General features: G+C 38.5%; 1 protein-coding gene across 1 annotated transcript in view; it reads left to right on the top strand.

Moving 5' to 3' along the window:
• Window positions 1–418: 418 nt before the first annotated feature.
• Window positions 419–24737, top strand: part of b3glcta (beta 3-glucosyltransferase a) — a 67463-nt gene continuing 43144 nt past the window's right edge. Inside the window, exons 1-3 of the mRNA XM_072392161.1 lie at window positions 419–625; window positions 13405–13448; window positions 24129–24168. Of these exons, the coding sequence (XP_072248262.1) occupies window positions 562–625; window positions 13405–13448; window positions 24129–24168 (148 nt within the window). The 5' untranslated portion in view covers window positions 419–561. The remainder of the gene's footprint in view (window positions 626–13404; window positions 13449–24128; window positions 24169–24737) is intronic.

The following is a 24737-nucleotide window of genomic DNA, read 5'->3' as shown; positions in this document are numbered from 1 at the left end:
TTTATTTCATAAACATTTCATTGTGTCAAAACAGCAACAAAAACCGGCTGTTATACATTCTGACTGAGTGGAATGATTTACCTGGATGCACATGGAGCCAAATCATACTCATTTAAAGTTTCTGTTGAAGGTCTATTAGTAAACGATAAGGTTCGGGCAAAATAAATGAATATATCAGTAAATAAACAACAGTATAATGCCTTCACTGTGCATATTCATGATTGTGTTGTCGAGAGATAAGTGTTAAAGGTATTTGCAGTTCTAGCAGTCAGCAGATTTTCATAAGAGCACCTGAAGGCAGTAACATAAACCTTCATGTGGGTGTTTTTTCTCCATTTGCCCATTCCTTCTGTCAGCTGAATTCATCCCGCCAGCAGAGCGCGTCCCTGCGCCTTGTACAGAAAGCGGGGATGCCTGCCACCACAGCACAAACCCACTTCCCGTTTTCCGTGAAACTGTGATAAGGCATAACCCCAGTTGTTTTATTTTTTAACACTGTCAGAAAGCCCATGCACCGCGAGCTTTCCCCACCGCTTACATTAGTCACAGGACTCTCCCAGGATGCTGTCGTGCTGCCCACACATCGGACACAAAGTGGCAGGATGTCTGATTTTCTTCTCCTTCCGTAAGTGCTCACTTTACTTTCTAATCCTCATGTCAGGGTGCTGGAGCAAGCAGCTGAGAGGGACGTAACGGCGCTCCAACAGTAAACATTTCGTCTTGTTTCGAAGGGAGAAGCCTGTGTTTGGAAAGAAGATTAGTAATAATTCCAGCTGCTGTAAACTGAGGACATTTTTTATAACTGTTTGAGAAGTGCGGAGCCATGATCCGCCTCAACTTCCCGAGGAGTTTGCAGGCGTTTTGCTCTTAACGACAGCCATGCGTGTTTGTGCGGAGCGGTGACTGTAGGCTTATTATCGTGTTAATCGCATGAAAATATGTGGAAACCGTCTCTGTCTGAGTAGCGGTGTTTGATTTGGAGTCTGTCCAATCATCGCGACAAACAGTGTTGCTTCTTCCTCACACATCGACGCTGAGCTGGCAGGAGTCGAGGCTGAGGATCAATGCACCTCCGGTTGTGTCTCCCAGAAACTCCCAAGTTATTGTTTTCTTTGTCACTCAACCTCTTTGCGGGGAATTTAGTAACAAGTCGTAAATTAACTCATATATTTGTATTTTTATTAAGCTTTTGACGCTGTAATGTGTCAAAATAAACAGACTTATCAAGCTATTGAAAGAGTGTGTGCCATTCTAGAAGTTTTTTAAATAAACAAAATATATATGAATGACACTTTTTCCACCTGCTTTGAAGTCTGTTTATCTGGGCAAGAATGTAAATGTAGCAGCAAAATATTTTAACATAGTAGTGACTTTGAAAATTAAGATTCTTACACCCATAATGATCTTGCACATATTATACACACACAGATATACTGACTGTAAACGATGAGCCTTTTCCATTTGGAATAGCAGGGATCAGCATGCAATATGTGGCAGCATTTGTGGAGAGATTTCTACTGAGTGACCAGTATTGCCTCTGCCCAGTGCACCATGCATAAGTCCATTTGAGCAGAGTAAGATAAATGCAGACAGGATATGGTCTACCCTTTCTTCCACAAGGTTCTGAAAATATGTTACTAAAGAGAGCAACGTCTGAACCAGAAGATGCCCCAAGACATTATAAAATATTATAAGAGTATAATCTTAATGCTGCAAGAAATTATTCTTGGTCACACAGATTTATTATTAATTGAATTTGACCAAGGATAATTAGTTTTTAACCTCCACTTAGTCACACTGGCATTATTTCTCTGCTCGCTTTACACTTTATTATGCTCATCTATTGTAAAGTCCTTTTTCTATTTACCATTTTATTCAGTCTGCTCATAATGCAGGGAAAGTGGTCACTATATAATTCAGGACCACTTTTCATCTTTAATTGTTCCTTACAATTCAGAAAATTGAAACATGTCAGTTTCAACAGGATCGGCATGAAATGCTGGAATTATTCAAGATGTGTCAAAAGTAAGATGTGAGCAGCCATGGCCTGTGCTGTAATCAAGCCTGTGCACAAAGAAAAACTGTTTGTGTGTTTGGCACCAAGTCAGGCCGTTTGGTTGGCCATTACACTCTGAGAAGGCTGTTTCCTCTCCCCCATGAGTGATATTCATAGACCTAATATCAGCATGACTGAGATCTGGAGAGTTGCCAGTTTGGTGACATTGGGGTGCTGTTTTTCACTTATGTTGTCCATGAAATTTTAACAGAGTATCATTTCTGATGTGCACTGGAGCGGTTTGCAGTGGAGTATGACAAAGTTGATAAGAAAGCAAGTTGTGTGACGTCACTTCACAGTTTTTTAGTCCACATGTGATGCATTTCAATTGTACCTGTGGTGGCTCCACACAATCTGCATTCGCCTGTTGATTCAGGTGTGGAAACAGGACAGTTGTGCAGTGTGGACTCAACCTTTTAAGCAGACAAAGATTTTAATGACTCATGTTCTGCTTTTGTGAGTGTGATAAAATTCTTAAATGGCGCATTGGTGAACATTGGAGGTGATTTCTATTATCTGATGATGAGAAAGGTGTATTGCAGTCGATTTTATTTTTTTCTAACTTGGTTTAAAAAAAGATTGGTTAGCCACTTGCTGACATTTTCATTTCTGAGGCTATTGCCTTTTTTAGCATCTGAATTTTAGTTACAGATGACCATTTTTCTCCATCTATAAAAGACATCCACATTCCCACCCCTTCAAGACAGCTGGAATCAGTGACACTGGAAAAGATTGAGAATTTGATTTACGATATAGTGGTGAGGAAAAAGCTGAGGCACAGAGCACATCTCTCAGACAATCAAACAACAATGTTTATTCTGACCGACAGCTGTGGTCACAAGTTTTAGAATTTGGAAGGAAAGAGATCTGTGGCCCAAAACAAACCAGGGCTTAGACAGCCATTAAAGGTAACTTATGAATGTGGCATGTTTAATTCAGCAATCAAAATAGTTTTTTGTAGTCCTAGATAAAAACCTAAGTAAAAAAGAAATTAATAGGTGATCAGTTGTAGTTTTTTTTGACAGAATTTTTTTAATTTATTTATACATAAAATGTAGGTCACAGTTAAGAAACTGATATCAGGTACCTAATCTTGTGTAAACTGTAAAAAATATTTTTCTTTTGCTACACTTTATTGAACCATCTGGTATTATTTTTCTGGGAGTTCAACAACCTCCTTTTTTTTTTTTTTTTTTTTTTTTTTTTTTCTTTTTTTTTTTTTTTTTTTTTTTTTTTTTTTTTTTCCCCTTGTCCTGTTCAGCATTATGGCAGCAGAAATGTAGTCTGAATACCTTTGATGCCAAACAGATTTGCTTTGCCAAGGGAAGTTTTATAAATGTAAAGCTCCCCTTGATGCCCATTTATTTATTTTTGTTTACAATATATAACATGTAATAGAACTGAACCGGACCGGGGGACAAGGAAAGAAGAAGAGGAAAGAAGAGGAAACAGAACAAAAATAGAAACAAAAACCAGACAACCAGCTGCTACACCTGTAAAAAACAAAACAGACAACAATCCATGGCCTCTGAGGGGAATCCAGCCTTAGCGCCACTAGGAGCACCTGAAAGCAGACAAGCAGAGAAAAAACAAACACACAAACAAACAAAAACAAGCACAAGAAGCGGTAATCGCATACAACACAGCTGTGGATAGATGACCTGAGACGACATGATAACACATCAACTGCTTAGCGAGCATGCTACTGGGCTAATGAATGTGTGTGTGTGTGTGTGTGTGTGTGTGTGAGAACATGCAACACCCATGGCACAGGATCTACATGGTAACCGTGGTTAGTTATGAGTGTATAAGTGTACAGGGCCACAATCCACAGCCCCCCCCCCAGCAATCAGAAGCAGGCAGAGAGGGCCACAAGACCCAGGCCACCAGCAGCCCCCACGGAGCACAGAACCCAGGAAGCCCACCGCAGGGACAACCACGCATCCACCCAGAAGACGGCAGAGGAAGCCCCCGGATAGAGCCCCCATAAGCATAGGGCAGAGGCCCTCAGAGAGCCAGGGGCAACAGCCCACCGACCCCGCCAGGTCCCAGCCGCCCAGACATGGGCCGTGCACTGGACCCGGGCCCCGGGAGCCCGAGCGCACCCAAACCCCCCGGCAGAGGCCCCACCCAATACCCAGGAGGGCCAAGTGCCCCAGACAGCCACGCAGTGGGTCAGCGCCTGCCCCAGCACCCCTGGCCAAGTGCCCTGGGAGCCAAGACGTGCCCACAGGTGGGTGAAGTCGCGAGCAGCGGAGAGAGGCAATGCTGCCCCCCCATCGGGAGAAGCACAGGCAGGCCAGGCCAGGCCAGGCGACAGCAAGTCCCAGATCCAGGCCCAATCATTACCACACACACTTTCACGTCCCATACATCCACACGTCCTCCCTCCCTCAACTCCGCTGGGGTGTAGTGCAGCGGGCACACCAGGGGGCCAGCAGCCCCCCAGCCACCACAGCACAACAACCTCCTTTTTAAAAGCGTTGTTCATAAGAATGACGCTTCAAAAATTAGTCTTAAGATAATTTCTAACGGTTCACTTGCATCTCATTCATAAAAGATGCTGAGCTTTGAAGAAAACCTTGTTTATACAGCTGTGTTTCAAAAATCAACTTGACCTGATGACACCTACTGTGCAATATGCCAACACAGAAGAGGATTTATAGTCAGAAATAGCCCTGTACAGATAGAGACATTTTAGAGAATTTTTTTCCAGACAAGACTGGATCAGATGTTAGAGGAGATTAAAGCCAGCCAACAATTACGTGAAGTAGACGTTTGACAAAGAAGGCCAAACACAGATGGGAGTGTGTTGCCACTGCAGTGGCCAAAGGTGGCAGAAATAACGGGGCCTTAGTTGTTTATTAAACTAAAGGATCGTTTTATTTATTACATAACACCTTTAATTCTTTTTAGTTTGTTCATGAAGCTCATTCACATTTTACAACATACCTGGGCCTTGTTTAGACCTGGTAATAAAGTGCGTTCTGGGGGACTAAAAGTCAAATGGACACCTCTAAGTACACAGTTGACATTAAAATGTGTTCCCACATGTGTTTAAAGTGACCACTTTCAATCAGATCATATTTCCCACCTTTATTTTGTAATCAACATGTGAATAATTTCCATTTATGAAAAACTAATTTATTATAGACTCTAACCAACTGATGGCAGTAGCTTTCTGTTCCGGCTGCAGGTAGAAGAGAACTGTATTTTCTGTGTTTACTCTATTAAAGAAGAAGTCAACATTAGTGCATGTTATGTACTTCAATTTATGGCACCACTTGGATGCAAACAAATAGATTATTTTATGCAGTGGATGTGAGGGTGATCCCTTAACATGGCCAAGTATCCATTTTAGTTCTAACTGTTACAAGAATGTAGCCACAAGTGTGTCATACAACCTCTGAAGCCACTTTCACATGCCCTGGAGTCCTGAAATGTTCTGGTGATGTTCCCGAACAGTGGCATATGAGAATGCAAATGTCTGCAACATTCATTCCAGACTCCTTGCAGAGATTTTCCACCCATCTCCCTGGTAAAATCTCCAGTACATCAGCGAATGAGACAATGTACAAATGTGTCAGCAAATACTCCAAAGCATTTGCAACTGCTGTGAGAGTGAGTGTGTGTATGTGCTGATGAAGTTGTCCTTTCTGCTGACCTGCATGCTGTTTTCCTCTCACTCGCTGCTGTTGCGGACACATACCAATACATGCAATACTTAAATCGGCATTATAAAGAGCCTCTTCTGCTATTTTCGACTTGTTGTAAAGAAAATTTCCACAGCATGATTTCTGCATTGCATGCTGCCTCCAGCACATTTTAAACACCCATTCCCCCACACTCACTTTCGCATCCACAGCAGAAACCCACCCGCTGTGATGTGCTTGTGTGAACAGCCTTTACGGAAAAAGACCAGATCAAATTGTCTGCAGACTCTCTCAAATGACTCTGGTGCTCATATGTGAAAATGCCTGAAATGTGGCAGGAGTGATTTGATCAGAATGTGTCCTTCTTGTTTTCATGTCTGTAATTAGAGCTGTCTACTTATGATTCAAGGGAAGCATGTACATATCAAGTCTGACAGTAACCAGTTGGCACATTTGTGTGATGGTTAGCATTGTCATCTCAGTGGTTCACATCTTAGCCTGGGCCTTTCTATGTTTGCGTGTTCCCCTTGTACCTGCAAGGGTTTACTCTGAGTAGTCTTCCTCCCAAGGCTTAGAGACATGCATGTTAAGTTATTTGGGGATTCTAGATTGTGGGAGTAAGCATATATGGTTGTTTCTCTCGTTTGTCTCTTTGTTAGCCCTGTGATGAATTGGCGATCTGACCACACTGAATTCTGCCTCTTGTACAATGACAGCTGGGAAAGGCTCCAGACCCTGCCTGTGGCCAAGCCCAGGATGAAGTGGATATACAAAATGATGGATGGATCAATAGGACCTTGGACATACACACATCTGAAATGGCAATATCCCTACAAACCTGTGAGAGAATCACTTGCATCAAGCCAAGACTTTTTATGTAGAAAAGATTATTTCCACATTAAAATAAGATTTATTTAAGAAAAAAACAAAAACTTTGTCTTACTTATGATCATAATCATAATTTTTTACAACGTTTGCAATAATCCTGCTTCTCAGCATGGAGTAAGCACACATCTAAGAAGTTATTATCATGTGCCGTGGACTGTACCCTGAACAAAGCTGTTTCTGCTGATACACATGAGTTTCAACTCAGCTGTTTTAACATGCATAAGCACTGCCAGTTTTTTAGAATTTCATTAGTTACACGAGTAAAGGCAATTTTCACTTTGTTAGAGGAGTGCCCCGGATCCTCCTCCTTCTCGAGATCAAAGCAATGTTGAGTTTTCTCTGCTGGCAGGATGAAGTCACCCTGGGCGTTGGGGTGAGGAGGTCTTGGATTCAAGAGAAGTTTGCAGTGCAGTTGCTGATGTAGCTCTGAGCTTGCCTCTCCAACCGTTCACTGAAATACCAGCTTTTAGCTAAGGAACAAGTGGGTGTCTGGAAGCCTCTGTTGTTTGATTAGAACTCCAGTTAGGCTTCAGTCAATAAAAAGATTAGTGCTGGAAGGAACGTGTAACAAGATCAACTGATATGTTCGGAAACTAGAAATGTTTTAGTTATTGTGATGATTAATGTCTTATACTGTGGGACAGGGTTTTATCCACAACGGACTTCAAAGACAAAGTTAAGTTTTCCATTAACAACATTTTTTCAGGCAAAAGTATCCAATAACAACAGAATAATTACAAACTGATAGTAAGCTGTGCTGGAGTGTGGGTCAGTGTTGTGAATGTCTTGAAATTCTTACGGCTGAATCACAAAGTATCTAATGGCCAATGGTCAGACACCACACAAATTCCTGTGCAGTAGTCCATGAACTGCAGTTCCTCTGCAGTTTAAATTGGTGTATGTTGCTGAAAATCACACTTTTTATGTTGCAAAAACAGCAAATATAAAGCACATGTTTGTTTTTTTTGTTCTGTGAAGTTCAGTTATTGTTCTTGAATTATGGCTTGTGAAAGGTGTTAACAGCTTAGGTGAAAAACAGCTTACATAGCCTATATTTAAATTCAAAGCTATAGCATTTAGAAACCGCTTCACAGCTCTGACTGAATTGAGAGTTGCTAGTATGGGCCCATGCCTGCTGGCGATGCTTGAGCCAGAATATAAACTTTAAATTTGATATGACACATTGTCAGATGAAGCCAGCGTCTATTGCATGCCTAATAGTTTGCAGTGCAATTCTCAAAAATACAAATCGGATGCATTATTTCTTGAGCCGTCTGTGCCAACTCTTTTTGAGGATGTGCTTTTATAATATTAGAGGTTCCTGTGTCTGTAGCTACAGTGTGTCAGTGGAAGAATTACCAGCATCTTGGAAGAGTGAAAGATGTACAGACTGTATTGTTATTTTATGATCACCAGGGATGAAAGTTCACAGTAATAAATCCTGAATTTCTGCATTGATTGATTGACATTTTTTTTGGTAGGTCTGCAAAAATGGTTCCTATTGAAAGGCTTGATTTTCAGTTACGGTGAAAAGAAAAAAATGCTGTGCTAGGTCTTTGAACCAATTAGAAGAAAAATCCAATAATCAGCAACAGTTCTATCTAATAATTGTGTGATTCTGAAATGTGCGGATATCTGTTTTATACCTCTGTAGGTTTTGAACTGTTGGTCTGACAAAATGGGCACTTTAAAGATAATAATTTTTAAAGTGCTCATATAAATAATGCAAATTTAGTTGCATCCAGTGCTTGCCCTATATAAACAGGGGAGTGCATATAAATAATGTTTATTGTATTATAATTTCCACTTTGCACTAAATCTGTGCATGGATGCAGCAGCTTTGTTACATTGAAAATATTGTTTACTGGATCTTGCGTATGCGGAATGTCTGGTTGTTGTTGTTATATCATTCTGTAGGTGTTATGAGCGCGTCTTCGTACCATACACATGGGCCCAAACCTTATTCTGCCTGTTAGTACCCATTCATATAAATGGAGGAAACACCACAATGTTTTCTTGACCACATTAGTACAAATGACAGTGGACCGATGGAACCAGAGAATGCATTTCATCCATTGGACACCAGTTTGAGACCATAACCTCTTTCACATATACCCTTTCAAGTCAGGACTGATGCTCCTTCGTTGCGCATCATGTGATGTGTTAAAGTACACGGGCGAACAGGGGGTTGAAGTTGATCTGCCAAGGAAGATAGTAATGGAGGCAAAATGATCCCTTCTCATGTGTGCTTACACACATGAAGCTGGCAATGTGGAGAGTGCCACTCTAACCAACAGTGCTGTCGTCACTCAGCAACGAAACGACACAGTGATGCAGGGCTGAGCCTCCCATGTTTTACGTGTGTGAATTGCAAGGAGGAACAGTGGTGGGTTAACAACTCTGTTTTTTTTGTGCCAAGAATTTGAAAATTTGAAAGAGGGATATGAGACAGTAACTGTTTCTTTACTTCTTTATTTTTTTTCATTCACTCTTTTGTTTTTACTTGCTCTTTTACCCTTCTTTACCCTACCAAACAGTTTCCTGGTTAGGTTTGGCCACTAAAATTTCTTGGTTAGGGTTACAAATAAAAATCAGCAGGTTAAGGTCAAGAAAAAAAATCACGATTAGGCTGAACAACGTTATCGTTATGTTGCTATTTGCCATTTTGATGGTTGTCTAGATAATGCATCAACACAAGATAGCCCAATGTATAGCAGGTATCTACTGGCCCATACTTTTCTACTCTGATTGCATTTATAGAATGGTCCTGATAATGGGTTAGGTTATGCAACAGAAGCTCCCAAATTAAAATGACAAGATATTGTTGTAGTTAACATCAAAAGGTAGAAAGACTTATTAGCTGATATCATATTTACTATCACAACCCTTTTCCCTACTCTTTCTTCATTGCTGTATATATGTTCCTAAGTTGTTGCATTGAAACATTGATATCAGTCATAATATTGTGGTATGGTAGGATATGAATGTTATTCTTAGGTGTCCTGAGCTGAGCGGTTTGCTAAAAGCCACAGCTAACCCTTTTGAAGTCTGCATTTATACAGTGGTGAATAATGACTTTAAAAAAAACTGTGCAGCCATAATCATTTACATGATTAAAGCAGGGTGAAAATGTACTTTGTGTTTGATTTCAGAGCACTGTTAATGCCAGAAACAGAACAACATGAAAATCTGAATCCCTGTTATTCTCAACATCTGAGGAATTTAGGTATCATATCATCTCATCATTTATTTCTGGTTTGATGTTTCTGAATGTTTACTTGTCTTCAGCAGCACTCTTGTGTAAACTCGAGGGATGAAGCTGTTCGCTGTGGTTATATAGAAGGTGGGTAAGAGCTGAATCCGAGTTTAATGGCCCTCAGATTGTTTGCTCATTGGTCTCAGAAGTGGTTTGTGGATGGCAGCTGTGCAATACATATCAGCGCTGTGCAGCTAAAGTGATTTTAGATGTTATTGTTTTCCCAGATTAACTTTGTTTTTCTGAACTGTTTCAGCTCAGTTCAGGGTCTACGCTACTCATTCTGTTTGGAAGCTTCTCGTCGTCTCATTTGTTTTGAATACTCCACAAGGACTTTGAGATTGTCAAAGCACTTTTAATGCTGCTTCTGTTTGCTAATTTGCATTCAAGTTAATATAATTCACCTGCATAGCTGCCATTGTTAATGGGATTTAGCGACATCAAAGCACTTTCATGTGGTGTCTATTTTTTTCTGTCTCCCTCTGTGCTCATTAAATTCTGGATGAAACGGAACGTTCAGTGAGAAATGGAGCAGCTGTCAAATAAGCGAACTATTACTTAATTTCAAGAGAGACTTTTATGTTTAAGACTAAAAGTTCATTAGAATTAAGTGGCTCTCAGTAGAACCTTAAAATAAAGTGTGCACCAACTGCAGCTTTTGTTCGTCAGATCTTTTGTTTTCACCTCGGATACACCCAACTTGATGCCTTGATACCAATCACTGTTATGAGCACAGTATTTATTTCCTGGATAATTACTCTGGGTGTCTGCTTTTGTTACAATGGCTATGCAAATTGAACAGATTGTTCAAAAACGTTTAGCAAAACCACTCAGAGCTTTTATTTTGTTAAGTGATTTCCAGACTTATGCAATCAAAGCAAGCATCGTCCTCTCAGTGTGGCTCAATTGAAAACATGACTGGAAACTTACAGACCTGATGATGCAGGATGAAAAGGCGATGAGATGGAGATGCTCCCATCAGCAGTGCTGGCATTATTTGAGTCCCTGTTTGAGTTATTCCCCCACTCATTTTCTGGGGTGTGAAAAGGAGTTTGAGCAGATGTAGCAGAATTTATTGTGAACACAAATGTATTCCTGTAGGAAGCCTCGTTTCATGCCAAATGTTGCATTTTTAATGCCCGCTGACATTACGATGCCAGATGACGATCACTCTGTTCGCTCTGTGGAGTTAAAGATTTGCAGATTTTCTGTTTGTGAGTCCCACCATGCTCTTAGGGTTTGATGAAATAACGTAATGCGTTTGGTATAAATTGGCTTTTTTGTTTCTCAACAAACAGAACAAAAAAAAAGGGAAGCAATGTCATCTAAATTTTTTATTCTTTACTGTATATTAATTTTATCCTTTATATGAAATTCGGGAACTTATTTAATTTATTTTTTTGCAACAACTGTAATTGCACCACAGCCTCTAGTTACATGATTGCTCAGAGCTCTTACTGGTACTGTTACTTTGGACTGCCCTGTGATGGACTGGTGACCAGTCCAACACCCCTTAACTTACATGCAATGTCACCCTACTACTTTGTACAGCTTTCAATCATATTTCGTGGTCTTTGTTCAGAAATAAAGTACCAGCATACTGCGTTACCAGCTGTCATTCAACAGTAGGTGTTCAACTTAACAAACTTGAATGTTTAGAACCTCTTGCACATGGTGGCATAAACAACAATGATAGAGGCTTTCTTGGAATTCCTCCAAGCTACCTCCTGCAATACTTCCAGGGTAGACAGAGCTATTCCCAAGTCAGCTCATAGACATAACCTCTCCAGCAATTCTTGGAGGCATCCTCCTGTTGTGAGATTTCTCAAACGCTTACCCTGGAAGGCGTCTGGAAGGCATCTTATATGGATGTCCAAACCACCTCAAATGGTTCCTTTCAGTGCAAAATAGCACCAACTTCACTCTGAGCTCATCCCGGGTGACTGAGGTCCTTATCTCGACACCCTTTGGAGGAAGCTTATTTCGGCTGCTCGTATTTGCAATCTCGTTCTTTCGGTTGCTACTCACAGCTCATGACCATAGGTGAGTGTTGGAATGTGCATTGACTTGTAAATGAACAGCTTTGCCTTTCATCTTGGCTCTCTTTCTGGTACAGCATCCACATCACCCTGTCCCAAACCACCATTGCAATAAGATTTTGATTATAAACCCAAATAACTCTGAAGAAGTGACTTGCCAGATTTTATTTTTTAATTTCAGTTTTTTTTTTAAAAGGTGGTGGTCAAAAATAATAAATGGAATCTAAAAATCTCAAATAAGTTGTTAAACACAAATCTTTATATGACATACTGGAATTTCTTTTCTTTTTTTTTGTGACAACTGTAAATATACCATGGCCTGTAGCTAGATGGTTGCATAAGTAAGGTCAGAACTCAGTGTTGATTTTACTCACTTTTGTATTGCTAAAATTGGCGGACAGTACGCAAAACCAAGCTCCAAAACTGCTTTTGTAGTTATTCCTGGTATAAAAATTTAGTTCTCTTAGCAACAAAGCTATCACAGGTGGAAATCAATTATATTGTTACTGATATCATTCGTAACTATTAAAAACATAAAATGTAAGACTCATTGTCTTGGTTCTGTTTGTTTGTCATTTAATTTATCTTTGATTTCTTTTTTTTTTTAATTATCAGCAGCTGTTTAATATTGTGTTTGTCCTGTTCTCAAAAAAACACTTTTCAGTCCATACTATTTTGTTCTGTATTGTAAATTTCGTCTATGCATTCTTGCTGAAACAAATGCAAAAGAAAAAAGTTATTCCTTCATCTTGGTTGGCAAATTTGTTTGAAAACTCACTTTCTTCACCAAGAAACAAGAGTGTTGTTACTTTGTGCTTTAATGATTAAGATAATTAGGTTAATTACTGTGCTCATTTGTTCTGAGCTGGTGGCTTTGCTCTCAGAGGTGTTTTGAATTTAACTCAGCTCTTGAATAATTCAAGGAGAAGGGTCTTTTGCAATGGATAGAATTAATATCTGACCAAATTAGTGCCGACTGGGCCATAAAATCAAAGTAAGAGAGGTTGTATCAATCTTATGAAGTATGAACATTCAATCTCGACTTTTTTTGTGCCTTCGCGTTTAGATTTTAAACCACAGCGGGAATTTCAGCCAGCTTGTTCCTTGAAAACAACTCTGCTGTGTTTCAGTTAGAATCACTGCTCTCAGTGGCCCTCTAATGGCTTCTTCAGCATTTCAGAAGAGATCATTTAACTGTTTCTCTCTTTAAATCAATTGAAGACAGATCTTAGACCGATTGATGTAAGGGTGAAGGGAGTGATTTGATATGATATATTGCATTAGGGACACTGCTGTTTTTTGATGTGTTCATTTAAAATTGCTCTTCGAAAATGTTCATGTCTTTGATTCAATAGCAATGCAATGATATGCTTTTTGGGCTCTAATTACAAATCGGGATGGATGAATGGCATGCTATGCTCTCGGAAATCCAACAGTAACTCTTGATTATAAGTTTCACTTTTTACATTTTTGTGCAGTAATCTAAAATAAAATTTCTCTTCCTTCTTTTAGTTCTGATTAATTTTGCTGCTGGCAGCTCAGGAAAAGGCTCACAGGTAAGAAAAACAGTCCACTCCTATTTTCCTTTATTTCATGTGTGAAAACAAGTCTTGAGACAACCCTCAGACTGGTGTTTATCATTCTTTTTTTTTTCAATATGTTGATTATTAATCTCAAGAAGTTTGATTTGCTCAGCAAAAGTCCAGGTCTTCCTTAAATTCATGATGAATTTCTCACTCTCACATTTTCTGTAGTCTGCAGTTGCTGCTTTATAAATAATTAACCAATTCAGTTGCTCCACTTCCTATTGGTGTGAGAAGATGTTGACAGTAAGCCTCCTGGCAGATGTGCTTAGCATCACAAAAATGGGAAATTACTTTCTCGCTTTTCACTGATGTCAACTAATTCTCTCCCTGCTGAGAAAATTTGCCATTTCGCTTTAAATGGTGCTGATGTCTTCAGGTAAACTTCAAGAGTGATGTCTGTGAGATTAAAAAAATACTAATCCTGAAAATATGGTTCTTTAGATAGCATGCACAAGAAGTCTATAAAGACATTGATCTCTATTTTAAACAAAAAGTGATTCAGTTTTTCCTTAAAATCATTAGGAAGCATCTCTCTTTTCTATAAAGGAAAATATAAAATTAAAAAAAGCAAAGATTTTAAATGTATCCCTTCTGGAGAAGTAACCCATGAGAGGACTTTTCACACCAATAAAATATAATCAGGAATAAAAGCAATGTGTAATGTGGTGGAAGACATCCACCATAATGGCTGAGAAACTGATTTATGGAGTTATAACAGTTATATCATATCTATTTGGACACTCGAAAGTTTGCAAAAAACACTTAAAAAACTTGTCAGCATCTATTTATGTTACCTCCTCCATTGTTAACCTTAAGTTGGGGCTGAAAGTGGTTTTTAAAATGTGTTGCCAGGTTACACCGCATCCCGTTCACAGAGAGTGCCATACATTCTGTACTGTATTAAATTTTTGTCGTATTCAACAATTATGTGTTTTTCTAAAAGCAAGCCCAGCTGCAAGGTGTGAACCAGTTTGTTGCCCCCCTTTTTTAAGCTCCTTAGAGCTGAGACACAACATGAACAAATTAGAAAGGAATACAAATTTTTAGGTCAATGAGGTGCTCCAGTTGGGGGGGGGTCATGGAATTACATCATGGCCATGGCAGGAGACCTTGCTGTCATTTGCATATACAACATTTTACAGCATATGTTTATGCATTAGTGGCCTCTAAAGTAAACAAATTTGATGAATTATCTGAAACTTGTTTATGAACAAGGCGATTAATTACATCTCATTCCTCAAGGTGCTCCTGAGTTTCTGCAGAGTTGCTTTATGGCCTACTTTATTTCACCTTGTGGGGCAGCCATATGTGTGTGAGATTCACAAGATCACATCTTTTTAAAAGAAGCCATCTTGCCAGGCTTCGAGCTCCCTATTGACAGCATCCTCTACCATCTAGACTGGTTTTAGATTCTGAGTTCTATTCACTAACTCGCTCCACTTGCGGAGCTTTGTTGAAGTTATTGATTGAAGTTTACTTGTGATGTATGCAGATCTACATATGGTGAGTCCTGTAGCCTGCTTGTATTTTTTTTTCTTTTTTTCAATGGCTTCTACTGTTGAATGCAGACGGCTCTGTGAAACAACAGTTTGGCACAATACTGCAGTTGAGATCGTATTATATACAGTATCTAAACTTGTCTAAATCTAAAAATGGTTTGAACAATCTGAATCTGATTTTATTTTGCTTCCAGCCATTCTAATTCATCCAAACAAAACACATATTTTGGCTGCAGATTAAAGCAGTCATTAAAGGATCTTGTTTAGTTGGTAGACAAAAACAAAACAAAAAAAAACACCTAAGCTCCTCTGTACAGGACTCAAATGTGAGGCTCGTGGGGCTCCTGTAGTGTCAGATATGTGGCAACCCAGATCTCAGAATGCAAGAATGTAATATTGAAATATGATAGAAAAGATTTATTAAGATTGAACCCATGTGAGACTAGTGCAACTACTGTAACTGTTTGGAGATTTGTTAGTGAGAGAGCTCACTATCCCATTAGAACACAATGGAGCCTTTCCAGTGGCAAGAATGCGCCTGTTGTGTGGTATAGCTGTAAACATCACAATGGCTTGCATATGGAAAACAGACCCCCTACTTCTCTTTGAAGAGTGACATGGAGAATTTTGTGAAAGGAGGCACAGGTACTGTGATTATCTGTCGCTTCGGGATTTATAAAGATCCTGAACAACAAGTACACTACACTTTTGCTTATATAAGTAGAAGTGCCTTTATCTTATGTGCCTAGAGATATGGTGAGATACTGGATGCTGGAGGACAAGGCAGTATGAAAAATTACATACCAGCATCCTGCTGACACTCCTGTTAAGCCAGTGAAAAGCCTAAACTCGGTAGTACCCATGACTTTGATGCCTTTCAGTCTTTACAAGATTCATGAAGACATCTTTTTAAGAAAAAAAAGAAAGTGTTGCTCTGAAAGGGTCAACTTCTGGTGGTTTTACTAGATGTGAGAGAAATTAATATGAATGAAACATATGACAGAACAGAAACAGGCAGTTGAAGTTTGTTTGAGGTTGAGTGGTTGGAGCCTGAGTGATACTGTACTGTACAAAATGATATAATCCAAACATTTTCTTGAATTAATCCTGAGGCTGTTCAGGTGTGCTTCACTAGCAGAAGCAACAGTTACTCCAAACACTTATTGTAAAAGTAACTGACATCACTGTTAACTGACTCAGATAGACGCTATGGATACCTTTTCATTTCTGTGCAGGGTGCACTCAATCACTAGTGTTGAAGGAAAAGAGCTGTCCTTTAACAACACATCACATTTGCTGGTTTGGAGATTGATGTGTGTTCTGCCAAACATCATCTGTTAAGTCTAAGTAGCTGTCACTCCATGGAAAAATAGTTTTTCTTAACCTTCTCACATATCCTCACCTCTGATGATAGTTTTAAGAATGACACATTTTAAAAGAAGATATAGACATTTTAGGTATGAATTATTGCTAAAACTCCTCTGCATTGACCGCAGCTCAACAGATGAGACAGATTACTGGGATTAGAAAAATGCCAGTATTCACCTGAAGATCCACCATCAGCTCAACATAATCCGTGAATAACAGCAGTCCTCAAGCTCTTCAAACTATTATGCATCCACTAAGAACTTCAGAAAAAGAGTTGTTCTTGTCACTTGAAATGCCTAACAGTTGTAAGACCTGTGCTTTTCTCACATGGGTCCAGACCATGTGCAAACTTTTTTCAGGGAGCTGATGGTTAACGTTTGTTTGATATCCAGTCTTACTGAATCAAGCATTTGAGTTCTCACATATAGCTCTACAAGTGAGGAAAAGTTCAGAGGTACAGTACATTTGTGAGGGTTCAGTAAAATCACAATCCTGAATCACAAAAGTCTGTGTTTTGCCACAACTTGTGTTGCTATTTTTACTTGAAAAAAGCAGAGCAAAAGATTTTTGGAGAAAGATATCATAGATGCTCCATAATGTCTAAACCCATATTTATTCCACAATTGACATCAGCTGCCTGGATAAGAACTGACAGGAGGAGATGATGTGAAACAAACTCATTGCGCAGCTTCAGGTCATAAAGAAACTTCTTTGTTAGGAGGTGAAGGGTGAGTACTGACCCCAATAACATCTAAAGAGACTATTGACTTTTGAAGTTTACATTAGAGATGGATATGGTTGGGATATTGATATTACTATCATTATAGATACTTATCAGTGCTCTTCTTGATACTACTTTCTGTGATTTGGTAATGAAAAACTACAAGTTTCCTTATTAAAGTCTGCTTTTACTATTTGCACTTTGAACTGGAACATGGACTAAGTGAGCAATACAGCTGAAGCATACCATGCTATTTATATACTTTCAAGCTTATTTGCAGTACCACAGATGAGCTAGCTGTTCCCTTTAGATGACTGTCTTCAGTTGTTCAGTTACTGACCTCCCATTTGTAATGATTAAGTTACTCATCCATTATTTGAACTATCACTATCTGAGACCAAAGATGCAACCAATAGTGTCCTTGGAACAAAGGACAAAGCAAAGGCATTGCCGGGAGAATATCTGCAAACAATCAGTTATCATCCAAACAGAAAAGACATCAGAGCTTGAATAATATTTGTCAATGTGACCTTTCTTTTTTTTTTTTATTTCCCAACAAAAGGCTTCAGAGCATGATGTGACCCTCAACAGAAACAGTTGTCTGTTACTCCAGGCAACCACATTTGGACTACTGTCGACAAATTTGTTCTGTCTGGTCACCTCTGGTGACAACAGTTTCCCTGTGCTTAGAAAAGCCAACTCCCTTCTGCTATGGTCTTCTATCCAATCTGGAGTGCCCCTGTAAAATAAAAGAAAGGTATAATATAATAAAAAAAATACAATATAATATAAAACAAATCATCCTTACATCAGCCTGGGCTGTTTGTTTGAGGAAATTGAACAATTTACCACAATCTGTAAAAATTGAAAAATGAGTTTGCTTATACTGATAAACAACATTTCAAACCCCATTGTCTGCTAATTGAGGGCAGTTATACCACACTAAAAGAAACAAGAGGTACATATGTGCACGTTTGGAAAGAGCTGACTAAAGATGACAGTGATGTGACAGTGATGTGGACATCACTGGGACAATAATGAATTCTTTGTTCTCAGATTTGAATTATGTCTTCTGATTAAAATAAATAAATAAATAAATAATAAAATGAAATTGAACCAATTTAATGAGCTGTTAATTAAACCAAGCTTGCAAGAGTTAAACAGTCAGTCGTTTCTAATTTATTCTGCTAATGATATTTCCTCATAAATGTGAAATTCACATGTGGCAGGGCTGGTCTTTCATTCTCACTTTTATTTTGGATGATTAATAAACTTGAGCCTCATGTTCCTAAATAAAACCTTGATGCTTGTTGCTATGGATACCTTCCAAAGCAACAACCACCACGTTTTATGCCAGTTCATTACATATTCAAGTTACCTATGCTGGATACATATACTTACTCAGTGTCACTTATCTTGGACGTCTGTATTGTAAATATTAGAGTAAAAAATATCTGAAAAAAACAGTAGCCAGCTTTACAAAGTTTTCTACCTATGCTTTATACTCAGTGCTGTTTTAACAAATGCAGGGGCTTGCATTCCTCATAGAATAAGCTGAGGTTATGAGCTACTGAAATAGTTACTACTATTGCTATTAGATTTAGTATTAGACAAATACATTTTTTTAAACAGTGTCGAACAGGCAAAACAGTTTAAACAGTGTCGAACAGGCAAAACAGTTTAAACAGTGTCGAACAGGCAAAACAGTTTAAACAGTCTCGAACAGTCAGTCGGTGTCTCCAAATTTTCTGACTTCTTCATTTGATGCAAGCCTGACACTTGTATTGTGCAGAAGAATTTTAATTTTGACACAAATAATAATTAGGACATTAGCATCCTATATCTTGAGTATAATGTCCAACCCTCTAAAGTCAATAGTTTAGAGCCATGTTTAGCTGTTGTAAAAAGTAAACTACTCCAGCTTTTTTCAGATCACCAAAAATTCTCTATTATATTGAATAGAGCTTACATTTGGTAATTAAAAAAATTCCAGATGCTTCCCTATAAACCAATCCACTGCAACATGCTTGGTATCATTATCCTGCTGAAAGAATTCACATGCTGCTACATTTGGCTCCGTGGACAGATGCTCCTATTTTTGCAGTGGATCTTCCGAGGTAATTCCACATCACCTCTGGTATTTTTGTTGAAGCTCTGATTAATACTCTCCTGACATTCAAATGTAGCTTGAATATCTCCAAGGGTTTTTCTGTTTGGAGTGTGTTTACCATGTAACTGCATGCTTTTTCTGAGTGCTACCGTTTACTCAAACAGTCCAAAGACATGCATGTTAATAGTGGAGTCTAAGTTGTTTGTAGGAAGTCAAACATGTATTTGGATGGACCTGTGACCTTTACAGTGTGTACACTGGCTCTTGCCCTTTGACAGCTGGTATAGGCTGCAGCCTCTAGCAACTCTAAGTGGGCTGAGAAAATAGATGAATGAATTTACCATTGCTCACACCATTTCACCATTGCTTCAAAGTTTAGGTAATTCATTCTTTTTACAACTCAACTCTGATTGGTGATAATCCAACTCATGGGCTTTTCAGAACAGCTCTATAATTAGTGATGTCATAAGACTGATCATGTGGCTCTTTCATTGCACATAAGTTGATCTTAAAGTATGTGTTTACTAGTTGTACCAGATTTTATTTAGCAGTTATCTACTTTTATTTTATTTATTTTTTTCATTAAATTTCAACAATGGTGCTTCTGTCACATGAAATCAAAATCAAAATAGATTTTAATACCAGGCTATAGTAAAACAAAATAAGAAAGAGGGTTGACCTTTGTGCACTCCATTGTAGGAGTGACTCATAATACACCAGTGTATGAGGAAGGGACATTCTCACATGAGTGAACATGTGCATTGGATAACCAGGCGACTCACAGACATGTTCAATAGTTTTTGTACAGAGGTGCTCTTTAACACAGAGCAGTATGCTGTATTTTGCTCTGCCTACAAAGGCCACTTATGTTACTTGGATGAATATGTAATATTTAATTGTGTAGGACCAAATTTACCAAATATCATTCAAATCCAACTTCTACGATGTAAGGAATTGCTTGAAGGGTAAACTGAGTTCTCTGGAGGCTTTGTGAAGTTGTGATGGGATATTTTTAGAATGATTTTTTGTTTGATTCCTAAAATGATTATATGAGGATTATTAGTCAGTTAAAGTAATAGTTTGATGCAGCCCTAAGGCTTTAAGTGGACTTCTTAATAGTAAACAGCTTTCAGTGAAAGCACACACGCGCTTTTTAAATAAAGTCATTGAAATGTAGAAAGGGGCTATGAGGAAAGTTTGACATCAATAGCCTGAGGATTGACAGATGGTCCAAGTTATCAATTCATAACACACAAGTCTTAAAAAAATGTTTGTCTTTGCCCCCCCCCCCCCCAATCCCCCGGCCCTTGTGGAGGGATAATATTTAATTCTTAAGCAGCTCAATAACTCTGGAACCATCGACAAAATGAAACTGACCTTTCAGGTTTCTTTTTACATGTCGAATTTCACAAAATCCTGCAACTTTCAATCACTCTTGCTGTCAGTGAACAGAAAGCTAATGTGACCTGACGGGTCATTCACATCAGTGAAACATATGTGCTCTTGGGAACAGAGAGATGGAACAGATCTGAGTATGTGAAGAGCTTCCAAATCAAAGGGAGGAATCACGGATTTGTCATTGTGGGTGCCCTTGATTACATAACAGTCGTATTAAGTAGGCTGAACATCTTTCTTGGGGAGTTTACACATGTAGATGTTGGCTGCGTGTGCTGTTTCTTCTTAGGTTAAACATGAGGACCAATCTTTCTGTTTACGTTAGTATTCTGATGCCCCAGATCAAAAGCATGAAACCAACCCCTTCAGATGGACAGTGTGGACTCTCAACAATTTAATTTTAACACCCACCGGTGTCTGATTCCCCCTGCAAATGGTTGACAGCCTGCTGTCAGATTGGATTATGGAGAATGTTACCTGAGTGCAGATACACAGAAAGTAAAAAAGAGCCAAGTTCTGAGCGGAGACATTAATCCCTAAGTAATAGTAAAAATTATGTGAGACCTGATTTGAGTTCACTCTGCTGCAGAATATTAGATAATTTATCAGAGAAGGATTTGTAGCCTTTGTGTCGCCCAACTGCAAGAAATTTATGAAGTGCGACCAAGGACCTGGGTATAAAAATGACTTTAGGAAAGAACTAATAAGTAGCTCCTTGACCATATAAATCTGATTTTCATTTATCTTGCTGACATATGGGTTGTAGATTTAGCTTTTTAATGAAAAAGTCCACCAAATAAATTGTCAAGACTATTGAGATTTTTATCAAAATACACAGAAAAATGAATACATATGTATGCACATTGTATCCACTGCTGGTTGTCTGGTGTCATGAAACCTTTGCAGAAATAGAGTTCATGTAATCAAAAGAGGGCTAGTTAGATATAAAACGAATATTACAGTTTACTCCTGAGATCTTCAAGGGTTTGATCTTATCATGCTATTGTTCCTTTCTCCTCAGTGAAATGGAAGCTTCAGGGAGGCTGAAACCATATTCTGGTTCAGTATCTGTTGATACTTTGTGTGTTTTTATGACATTGAGCAATTTGCTTTTATTGATATAAAAACAATTTCCACCCCAAAGCATAATTGTTATTTCTTTAATTAAATTTATAGCATTTCCGTTTAATCTTTTTATGCCCAAAATATTAAAACATAGCATGGAGAATGCAAATGCACCTGCTGTATTAAGCATTTTACATAAAATATACATTATATTTAGCTTTTATGTCAACACTAAGGAAGAAATTTGAAATAAGCTCAGGATGTTACTACCTTGCCAAAGACTTTACATCTGAGCACAATTTTGTTCCTCTTTTCTCTTTATAGTTTGTGTTTTGGGGGTTTTAGCTACACTGATAACAAGCTAAATGAGGACAACCATCACATCTACAGCACCCTGTGGCTTAATAGTACATTGTCAAAAGAAAAAATCACCAGGACAAAAAATGTCAATCTGAAAAAATATATTGATGAGCACAAATCAAAAGTATATCTTAAGCAGGTGTTCAGACATTAAATTAGCATCGCATTATTAAGCATACAGTGATGCAGGAAGCATATGCAGGTGATGGGGTGAAATACAATCTAAGAAGTCCATGTTGAGGAATGCTGAGTGTTTTAAGGCCAAACCTAGCAAAACAAAAACAGCAATTCATAATACATACAATCCTGGAAAATATTCACAGCACAATTATTTCATCTACCATCACAGAAATCACTGCAAAAAGGAATGTGCCAAGAATGAGCATGTGCACGACAAGACTTGCTGGATGCTGATGTGTTGGAAAAGCCTGTGCCAGGTTCATCTTATTTGCCAGGTGACCCACTGTTTTGTTGCTGGAGGCAGCTGCAGCAGAGCCTGCACTGTGCCAAAAGAGGATTCGAACTGAAATGAATAAGGAGGCTTGTTTTTTTCAGACAAAACAGCTCATACTATGACAGTTCATAACAGAAAAATGACAGAACGTTATAAAACGACATATAATGGTGTTGGAATGTCTATAGTTTGACGAGATGTTGAGATTTTTCATTAAAGCCTCCTTGAAACTTAAAATCTAAATTAGTGTTACACATCCTCACATAAAAATTTGCAAAAATGTGCTCCCACTGTACAGCCAGTATTATTGGGTATGTTTCACAGAGCAGTTAAATCACTTTTGCTTGGCGGACACAGTACTTTGGTTTACTGTTTCCTCCCTGCTGGAGAGTCGAGTGGTGCTGGAGGACACGGGTGAAAAACAAGAGCGTTTCCTCTGCCAAAATTACAGCATTGTCTGTGCTCCTTAATTTACTTTATGATTACTTGCCTTAGGTTTTTGAGTAGCTTCTCTTCGATAACAGCCTGTTATAAAATCTCCTCAGGTTGAAAATACATTTATATGAGAGTAATTATCTGATATTGAGACAATCCTCTTGTCTTATGAGCTGGAGACGGCACCCAGATTTCTTTTTCTGTTCAGCTACGACCTTGTGTGCATGATTAATGCCACCGAGTCCAATTAAGCTCATCTAACAACTGAATCAAATCACTCTGATATGATATTGTCAAACTCCAATGGGGAAAAATTGTGTGGTTGGAGAAGTTCACATGAATGATTGCTGTTAATATATTTCTGTGTAGTGACTGAACATATTGTTTCTCCATGTCGTTGAAGCTTGTCAAAATATGTCAAATGTGCCTTACAAAAAAACCCGAAAAAACAGAGAAATCATGTCTTATTATGACAGCAACAGGAAACAATGAATGTGATTTTTTTTTTTTTTTTAAATGGCAAAATTGATAGGTTGCTCTTTTTTTTATTAAAATTGGTCTTCTAAATTAGCTGAGATATATGAAACTACTGCCATCAAACTACTGTGGTTACCACTAACTCCTGTACCACACCCACTGAGAGTAAATTTATGACTTAGTTAAGCTCCCTGAAGTCTGCGACAGCTCGCCAGTAAAATGATTGTTAGTCTAGAGGAAGTCATAAATCAAACTCAGTTTGTCATTATCTATTAATACTGTGCCACTCTCGCTCTAGAGCTATGGAAGCAATGAGAACTTACACGTTCTTGGCTTCTTGCAACACTGAAAGATTTCCTCTGAAAGTCGAAGGTAGAAAATGCTCCCTCAAAGTTTCCCTGGCTTATGATGGATTTGCTCATCCTTCCGTGGTCTGCAGTGTGTGCTGACAGCTCTGGAGGTGGAACCGTGCCTTAATTGAGCTGAATACTCACAGATTAAATGCTGCAGGCACAAAACCCACACAATTAGGAAGGACTAATGACATGTGGTATCACCCATTATTTCTCCAAATAAGCCATAGGGGATTCTTTACTTAGAACCATTAATTCTTCATTAGTGATTAGAAAGAGAAAATAGAGTATTTAGCTGAAAATCAGCATCGTTGCTCAGGCCATTTTGTGTTGTTAAAACAAAAGTGCATGTATGAGGGTCATTATTTGAAGACATTTATCTGAATTATTAAAAAGTCTCTCTGCCTTTTCAGAGCCAAGATGAAACGCAAGTCCTTCACAACAATCAACTGGGTAAGTGTTATTTTTCATTTTAATTAATGGGAAAACTAAGGCAGTAAGAAGTTAACTATAATGTAATAGTCTTTGTACGTGGAATGCTGATGCTGAGTGAAGCAGAAAGAGTAAGAGGATATAGATTTGTATTTCTCTGGAGGGAAAAAGAATACCGAAGTGTACTTTAAAAGCAGTTCAACTTGACCACAGGCTTAATCTTTTTCTGTTTTTTAAACTAGAAGCAAAAGCTAATGTAGCTATGCCCTGAAATTTCCCGTCATCAACGTGTCTTTATGCATCACTGAATTAGATTATGCGGGTAGAGAAGGTGGATAAATGGATGGATGGATGTCTTTAGCCTGCAAAGAGGTGAAGATGCAAATGAGGTCCAGTTGAAACTAGTGGAGCTGTCTTCTGAAGCAGCTGATGAGTCCGAACCACCTCAGATGGACTCTTAAGTTAGCAAGCAGAGCTCAGTGGTTCATAAATGTTTATTGCAAACAAAAGCATCTCAGAGGCACACTTATCCATAATTTTATAGCAGTGATAGAGGGAATTTTATTTTTCTCAAGTTGCAACACTTGAGT

Source organism: Leuresthes tenuis, unplaced genomic scaffold (assembly GCF_036924035.1).
Source record: "Leuresthes tenuis unplaced genomic scaffold, fLeuTen1.0.hap1 SCAF_9, whole genome shotgun sequence".
Classification (NCBI taxonomy): Eukaryota; Metazoa; Chordata; class Actinopteri; order Atheriniformes; family Atherinopsidae; genus Leuresthes; species Leuresthes tenuis.
Note: the sequence above shows the minus strand (reverse complement) of the source record. Positions and strands in the feature narration are given on the sequence as shown.